The 8,831-nt window shown below is 50.4% G+C and overlaps 1 protein-coding gene across 1 annotated transcript in view; it reads right to left on the bottom strand.

The window, feature by feature from the left end:
• AAK1 (AP2 associated kinase 1) overlaps positions 1 to 8,831 on the bottom strand; it is a 58,665-nt gene that overhangs the window by 24,108 nt on the left and 25,726 nt on the right. Inside the window, exons 5-12 of the mRNA XM_033519385.1 lie at positions 8,632 to 8,774; positions 6,589 to 6,710; positions 5,210 to 5,291; positions 3,401 to 3,533; positions 2,213 to 2,316; positions 1,207 to 1,286; positions 309 to 463; positions 3 to 225 (exon numbers count right to left, since the gene is read on the bottom strand). Coding sequence (XP_033375276.1) covers positions 3 to 225; positions 309 to 463; positions 1,207 to 1,286; positions 2,213 to 2,316; positions 3,401 to 3,533; positions 5,210 to 5,291; positions 6,589 to 6,710; positions 8,632 to 8,774 — 1,042 coding nt within the window. The remainder of the gene's footprint in view (positions 1 to 2; positions 226 to 308; positions 464 to 1,206; positions 1,287 to 2,212; positions 2,317 to 3,400; positions 3,534 to 5,209; positions 5,292 to 6,588; positions 6,711 to 8,631; positions 8,775 to 8,831) is intronic.

The following is an 8,831-nucleotide window of genomic DNA, read 5'->3' as shown; positions in this document are numbered from 1 at the left end:
GCTGCTGCTGCTGCTGCTGCTGCAGGAGCTGCTGCTTCAGGAAAAGCTGCTGCTGATGCTGAGGGGTGGCCTGAGGCTGTGTGGAGGGGACCTGGGGCTGTGCTGGGGGCACTGTTGCCAGCTTGGCCTGGGGCTGGGCTGGAGGCTGCTGGGGGGCTGCTTTTGGCTGGGGGGTGCTGGCAGGGAGGGAGGGCTGGGCACTGCCCAGGGCAGCCGGGCCTGCAACTGCAACAAGAAGCCAAAGCCAAGGTTAGGTCACTGGCCTGGGACAGCCAGGGGAGCAGGGAGCACACACACACATCGCTCACCCTGGGGCTGGATGGCTGCCTGGGCTGTGGCTCTCTTCCTGGGCGTCAGGGCTGGCTGGATGGGCAGAATTCCAGGGTTGGGCTGGGTCTGTCCTGCTTTAGGTCTCTGGCGGGGTGCTATGGACGTTTCTGTCGTGGGGATGGGGTCTGTGAGCCTGTCAAGGAAGGAAGGGCAGTGAGCACAGCCTGAGCTGGGCAGCTGGTGCACAGAACACACTGCAGGGTGAAACACTCACCCACACTTCAGCTGGCTGTGACTGACAAAGGTGAAGCACTCCTGGGCACCCAGACACACCAGGCACAGTAAAACCCCCTGGATGCACTCACAACAATTAATCCAACACTATCGTTCTGACTTCTCTGCCAATCGTGGCATCTTCTCCTGGTGGACAGCTGGGACTTGTCAAAACCACTCAACTTATATCCAGCTATTTCCTACAACATATTGCTTGAAAGCACTCAGACTCCTGAATGAGCACATTAAGGACACAAACCAGCTCAAGAGCAGCTGGTACCTTTGGGCAGAGTTGTCTGAACTGCCATCTTTAGATGTACTTTAACTTCAGTACATCCACCCCAGAATCAGGCCACTGAACTCTTCTATCTCTGAGACAGAAGAGATTTACTGAGCTCCAGAAATGCCCAGCAGGAGAGAGGAGCAGCCATGCCCCAGCCTTCTGTGAACACTGTGGTTTGGAGATACCAAACTGCTCCTGGTAACTCCCAACCCTGGATCAGATTGTTCCTGGTAGCTGACACATTGACTAATGGGAGAATAACTCTGCTCAGTCACCACGTGGCAGCTGAAGTCCCCAAGGAAGGAGCTAAATACACCTTTGCTAATAAACAGCAGAGACAACAGGCACCAAAAGAGGGAGCAAAAAGCAGCTGTGGTTACCTGGCCTTTGGTTGACTCTTCTTTGCAGCAGCTTCACTTGCTTTAACTGGGTCTGGGAGTTTAGCAGGGATTGGAGAGTTCTGCAGATCCCAAAAACACCCAGTTTTGTATTTTGAGGACAGAAAACAGAGTCAGAAATAACGAAACAGGGAGATCTGAGGATCCCCAAAGCAATTACTCCTCATGCTGGACACACAAACACCACAAGGCTCATGTCATGGGGAGACAGGAGTTTGGGAGAATATTTACAAAGGAAGAAAAGTGGGCTCAGCTTTTTGTCCACTGAACATGGAATATGAACACAAAGCTCCACAGCACGACCTGGGCATTTTTACAGGACAGCCAGGGCATAGTAGTGACAAAATTTATTAATGATGCTATAAAAACACAGGTATAACAGAACCCAAACTATCTCTTATTCATAAAGACCATATATAAGCACCTGAATATGGGAAAAAACCCTAAGTTTCTATTTATGTAGAAACAACAAAATGAAATGCCTGTCACAGGTGTCCATAACAATATAAGGGAATAATTGTCAACTCCATTTTTCAGCTGAAAAACACAGTCAGAAGGGGCAGATGGCTGTGTGAGGTCTGATGCAGCTCAAATGCCAAGTCCCAGCCAACAGACCCAGAACTGCTGTGTCCAAACCCAAGTGCAGGCCAAATTACACATGCTGTGATGAGTGTGCCTGGAAATGAGACTGCTTGCCCAAGCACAGCCTCATCTTCCATGTTCACATGCACAAGATCTCTTGGTTGGCCTCACATTGTGACTGGGTGAGGAGGAAAATCAGGGACAAGCAGAAATAAGCAACATTAGAAACCCTGATTTCTGACCCAAAAAACCCAAACCAAACTGTGCTGTTAGAAGCAAACCCTTCCTAATTAGAGAAGTGGGGAACCAACAGAACAGAGCCACACATGACACACAAATGCTCAGGATCCAGAAAATGCATCCCCAGCCCCTCCCAGAGCCCCCCTCAGCCCAGCCCTCTGCTCACCTGCACATTCTGCACCGGGCAGTCCTTCTTGGCCAGTTTGAATGCAAAGTAGGACACCTGATAAATGTCAGGTCTCTTGTCAGGGTCTGGCTCAAGCATGTAGCCTGGATGAGACAGAGACACCGAGATCAGAGCACAGGACAGCTGTGGCAGCACATCAGACTGACACCACACAGGGCTCTGCAGTGCTGAGGGTGGAGAGGGGCTGCCACAGGCTGCTCAGGGCACCTGAGGATCCCTGCAAGTGTCCCAGCCCGGGCTGGACAGGCCTTGGAGCACCCTGGGACAGGGGAAGGTGTCCCTGGCCAGGGCAGGGGTGGCACTGGAAGGGCTTTAGGGTCCCTCCAACCAATTCCACTGGCTATGGGCTCAGCTGGGAACAGCCAGGATGGACCAGGACAGATCCTCCAGCAGAGCTGGGACCTGCAGCTGCTCCCAAAGCCTCTGGGGCAAGGAGAGAAAATGCTGCCTGGCCAGGGAACAACACTGGCTGGGACTGGGCACTTCCAAGTGAACCCACAGGAAAAGGGCTTGATCCAGCCCCTGTGTGCCAGCAGAGCAGGGAGACAGGGCAGCCACAGGCATCACTGCAGATACCCCCACATCAGCAAAGAAAATACCAGCCTGCCCTGCAAACACATCCAACTCTGTCTGAGTCAGGACTGTGGCTAGGGAAAGAAAAAAAATCAAAAGCTGTGCTGGAAACAAGACAGCTGGGCCAGCTTTGCCAAGAGTACTGCATTGTACACTTAATTACACATTCACTCTAGTCAGTGGGATATTTATAAATCATTTCAATTCTGTTTCCCAGTTCACAGAAGATGAATTCTTATCACTAGCCTAAGTCACTGTGGTCTTTTCAGTTCCTTATCCAAACAGATTTATTACTGCAGAAATACATTCCTACATAAATAGGTTTATTGTGCAGGTTTCTGGAGGGCTCAAACCAAACGGTTGTGAGCGTTCCTGCCTTTCCACAGAGCTCCCTCCAGCCTGGCCAAACAGAAAGCTCCTTGTCACGACTGGCTCTCCAAGACTCATCTCCTAAAGCAGTAAAAGATCACTTTAACCACCCCTGTGTGCAAGCAAGGCTGTGAAAAGGAGAGAAGAGCTCCTGTTTTTGCTGCAGGGTGTCACTGGAAGAGCAAACCCCCGTGCTGTGTGTCAGAGCCGCGGCCCAGCACTCACGGATGAGGCAGTGCATGTCCTGGGAGTGCCGCGAGTTGTCTGGAATGGTGAAGTTGCCATCACAAATGGCCACCTGGCTCTCCCCAAAGGGCAAGGAGAAGTAGCACAGCTTGTACAGCAAACAGCCCAGGGCCTGCAGAGAGAGAGAGAGAGAGAACAGGGCAAGGATTCAGCAAACTGAGCCCAGCAGGGCACGGCACAGCTCCAACAGCACGGGAGCAGGGGGGTCCTGCTGCTGTCAGACCTGCACCAACACCCCAGGAGGGACCTGAGACAGGCACAGCTGCAGGGGAAGGTGAGCACACACACAGAACTCTCCCTCGTTAGACACTGAGCTGGGGGACTGCTCATCACACTCCCCACAGCTCCACCCTTCGTGTCACTGAACGGGCAAAGCCTTTCTGCCACACACTGGGAGGAAAGAGCAAAGTAACAGCACAAATAAATGGCAACCATCATCACTAATCCATCCATTCTGACAAAGAGAAACCCAAACTGTTTCCAAGATTAAGTTCAAAGAACCTTTCAACTGCTATAAATAAATGCCAGGGAAGTACAGCTCATTCTGCAGGCTGCCAGGTTCTACCACCCTTCCCTCTACTGCCACGCTGCTTTTGGCAGCAAGAACCACCACCTATTGCAAAAGAAAACAGCTTTTGCACAAAGGGCTAATTATGAAACACTCCTGCCATCTCAGAGAGGGGAGCAGGAAACATTTCCTAATCCTAAGACACTCATCATCAGCTCATCTCTTTTGTCACAGGATTTCACAATGAAATTGCTCTCTGGCTTAAAATAACCTCGATAAGAGTTCAGGGAAAGGGAGGTTTCCAGCAGGACAAGCACTGGAAGCTGAGGCCCCGTTGTGCTCACCAGCACACAGTGCTCTGGACACCAAGTGTCACTGGGACAGAACTCCTGCCATGCCAGGGAGAGCAGTTTCCACACAGCACAGGGAGGAGTGCAAACCCTGGCTCTCCTCTGTCTCCCTGTCCTGTCCCAGAGTCACAGCTGTGATCTCCCCCTGCACTCACTCCAGTGACCCTGCACAGGGCAGGGCTGGTCCCACAGCCCCCTGCCCAAACCTGCTCCTGCAGGAGCTGCTGCTGCCCCAGCACCAGCCAGGCTCACCCAGGGCACTTTCAGCAGAAGTCACACCAGCAATTCTCCCTCCTGTAGATGCACAGCTATTGAACAGACATCACAACTCTCTTTTCCTGCTTCTACCATGTTATTTCCTAGCTCAGGGCTTCAAAAACACAAAAGATGCTCCCAGATAGCATTTCAAACACTTTTGAATACATGTGCTGAACTGCCACTCCAAACAGCACAGACTCTTTTACCTCTGTCCCACCCAAAGGAGCCTTTCCCCCTTGACCAGGTTAGCCAGGAATGGATTCCACCACAGCTGGATTTTGCTCTCATGAAGAAAGAGCATGGCAGGATTGCCCTGATCATCAGGAACAGAGCAGAAGTTTGGCCTTTGGCCAGTTTGATAACTCAGCCCTGTGTTACACACTGCTGCTGCAGGGCACTATGAGCCACAATATCCTGAATTTTCTGCTTTAACTCTTGAGATATGAAATCACATTTGCCCTATTCAACCTGGAGTTTCATCCATCTCTAAATTCAAACCACATATCTGCTCCACCAGCCTCCCTGCTCAGCAGGAACTCATCAGACACACACTCAGAGGAATTCTCCATTCACAAACTGTCCAGGCTCTCAGAAAATGAGGCCAGCCCCGTTTCCCTGCCATGGCAGGGGAAGCAGCCTGGCTGGAGGATGCCCAGTGCTTTCCATACATACCCAAATGTCTGCTTTTGTAGTGATGAGTTTGCCACTGTACAGGTTCACCATCTCTGGTGCTCTGTAGGATAATGTCGTGTACCTGCAAGGGAAGGTACATCAGCTATTCCTCAATAATTCAAAATTCACTCTTTCCCTACTCATTTTAAGGAAAGGGATGCTAAAGATATCTGTGGAAAAATCTAACAGCATCACCTGCTACACACCCCAAACAACAAAACACCCCTCAAACTGCCCTGGGAAGCCAAAATAGCCACAGTCCTTTCTAAAGCACAGAATTCACCACAAAACTGTGCAGTCATCTTAGGAACAGAAACATTCAAGGATTCAAAGCATCAACAAGGTCAGTAATCAAATGTCCTCTGCAGTGCCCTCACTGCAGGGCTGTGGCCAACTGTATTACAGAGATTGTAACTGGATATCTGGCTCCTAAAAAGTAGATTTCCACAGCAGGAGTGCTGCTCAGAGCCTCTGCAGCAAGGGATGGGTTACTGTGCTCCCCAAACCACAGCGAGAATCTGCCTCATCTTAACAGATAACACCAAACAGAAAAGCTGGAAACTGCTGCACAGATTATCAGGCTCTTCTTTCCCACCAGCAGGTCTGCCATTTCTGCCTGCTGCTTCCCCTGATCACAGGAAAGCACTGCCAAAGGCAAAGGTTTTGTAGTGTACAAAGAGGGCATTCCAAGGGGACTGCAACACTGGATTAGGAGCATGCTGAAAACTCCAGTCAAACAAATCTAGGAAATGCAGATGTAGCTGAATCCTAACAAAAGAGAGGCATCTGTGCCCATCCCTGGCTAGCCAGAATGCTGTACTAACAGGAGTGGCCAGTCTGCAGCACTGAGTCACAGCTGAAGCAAGGCCAAGGACCTGGAGTGTGCTCCAGCCCTGATCCAGGCTCACAGAACTGCAGGTGAACCCCTCTTTTCCAAAGCACCAAGGGGCACCAGGGATGCTGCCACGAAAGCTGGCAGTGCAGGAGGGGGAGCTGAACACATCCAGGAGCTGACACCTGGCATGAGAGCTGGATCAGCCCCAGCCATGGATCCATGGGGAGGGGAGCTCAGTGAGGATGGGATTGTGCCAGCCCTGCCTGGAGCTCAGAGCAGATGAAGGACAGAGACAGCCTGACCCTGCACAGCACAGAACAGGTCACTGCCTCGCCGGGGTGAGCCTGCTCCTCTGCATTAATCTCAGTCTTCCAGGTCCAAAGCAATTACATCAAGCTCAATTTATTGTTTCACCTTCCCCTGGGCACTCACTCACCTGCAGCAGACACTGCCAACCTGCTGCAACAGGCTGAGCAAAATTAATCCCAGCACAAGGAAAAACAACCCTTCAAACACGAACTGCAGCTAAGCTGGGCACACTTACTTCTTGATCTCCTCCTCCACTGCATTCACCCCTTCTGTTTGAGGGTTCTGGAATTTGTTAGTAGCACTCCCAAAGTCACACAGGACGTAGTGGCCACGGTCATGCAGCAGGATGTTTTCAACCTGGGAGCATCACAGACAGAAACAGAATCACTCAGACAAAAAAATATCCAGGGTTTGTTGGTTTTTTTTCGGATGAGTCAAGGTTTTAAGTGCCTGAAGACATATCAGACACATCTGACACTAAAGCCTAATGTGACAGCAAAGAAAACAGGCATCAAAACTCTGTCACATCTCCTAAAATAGAAGTGAAATCATGGAAGCACAGTTGTAACACTGCCTTCCATCCTGCCACCCCTCCCTTCTCCTCCTGCAAGCACATTTCTTGTAAGATTTCAGTGTCCCAGTGCTGCCCCTGGTCTGGTGTCTGAACTGGGCACAGAAATCCAAACTGTCCCTAACTCCTCACTGCTGTGGGGCAGAGGGAGACAAACAACACACACACTTCCACATTTATGGAATTAAAACACATCTCCAGGTCTTTGCCTGCATTTTACCTGTCCTGAGGGTGTCATTCAAAACAAGCCTCAGCTCATGCTCACATTTATTTGCTGGGTGCCCCACAGTCCCTAAAGAGGGGCTGCTGCAGCAGAGGCTCCCCAGACTCCTGAGAAGACTCCTTTTGTTCAAATATTATTTGGTACCTTGAACAGGCAACAGAAACAAAAGCTGAAACAAATGAAACCAGCAGAAAGCTTCTCCTCACTACACACAACTGTGCATTAACAAAACTCTACCTTGCATCCTCCTAAGAAAATTGCCTGTTTCAACACCAACTGAAAATGTGTGAAACCCTGTGCTCAGATCTTTGCTTTGGCAGAGCATCCCTGTGGAAGTCCTCATCTGTCCAGCAGCATTAACAGCATGTTCTCCCGAGGGAACACACAATTTTTCATGTCTTTATCTTCAATCAGCGTCAAATTCTCAGATACAACAACGAGATAAAACATACTGCTCATACAGTTCAAAATAAAAGAAATCACCACATAAGCATTTGCTAACAAAACCCTTTGGAAGCAGAGCTCCCCATCAAGGATGATCTTCACAAGAAGGAAAGAAAAAGAAGGAGTCAGCATTTTAAACATCAGAAAATGCAGCCAAATTGGAGCAGCTGAGGGGGGGAACATTGGCTTGAAACCAAGGGTTAAACACACCCCTTCCCCCTCTGCCACGCATCTGCTTTGAATGAAGCACTGCACACAGATGTTCCCTCCAGCACATCAACACTGGCAGCGTTATTCCCTGCAAATCCTCCTCCAGCATTTCCCCAGGAGCCCTCCCACTTTATCTGGCTGGGAAGTCTGAGGTGATTTTTCACTCAGACACCCTGTAAGGTTTGTTAAATATCAGCACAGGACTATCCAGCAACCAGGTTTCACCAGCAAATGCTAGGAGAAGGAAAAAATAAACCCAGCAAAAGAAATTACTGCTACCCACTGAGAGAAGTGTTTCATTCCAGCATTTTATGAGCTCGTTGGGAGCAAAGGGAACATCTTTTTGTTTGCTGGATTACAGGCCTGGGATTTTTCCCAAGCTGGCCCAGCTCTGTTCCCAGCTAAGCACACAGAGTTTTATAACACACTCATGGTCAGAGCTCCAGAGGCCACTTTCAAAAGCTCCTAGGGATTCCTGCCCCAAGGCCAACACTTCTGGAGTGCTGCTTTTACTCTGGGTCACTTCTGTGAGCTACCTTAAACAAGCAGCGTTTCAGCTCACTGTGAATAACTCATCAGGCACCTCCTGGCACGTGTGCAAACCAGAATTATCCACAAACATTTGTGTTTAAGTAGATCTATAGATGGCAGACATATGCTAAGCAGCACTGAGAGGCTCATTTCTTTTTTAATCTCCCAGCAGAGAGGTGTGTTTATGCCCACTTTCCCTCACTATGAGCAGGAGAAGCGCAGCACTGGGGCGTGGGCAGCTGGCAGACACAGCCAGGAGGATGCACCCTCCCTGCTGCAGCCCTGCAGCCACAGCTCACCTTCAGATCCCTGTGGATGATGGGAGTCTTGCACTGGTGCAGCCTGGCCACGGCCTCACAGGTGTCACAGAAGATCTGCAGGACCTCGCTCTCGGTGAATCCGGTCTGCAGGCGCTGGTTCATCAGGTTCACCACCTGTCCCCCTGGCAGACACAACCACAGCAGGGACACAGTGAGGACACAGAGAGCTCTGGGTACCC

Source organism: Parus major, chromosome 22 (assembly GCF_001522545.3).
Source record: "Parus major isolate Abel chromosome 22, Parus_major1.1, whole genome shotgun sequence".
NCBI lineage: Eukaryota > Metazoa > Chordata > Aves > Passeriformes > Paridae > Parus > Parus major.
This window is presented reverse-complemented; position numbering and strand designations above follow the sequence as displayed.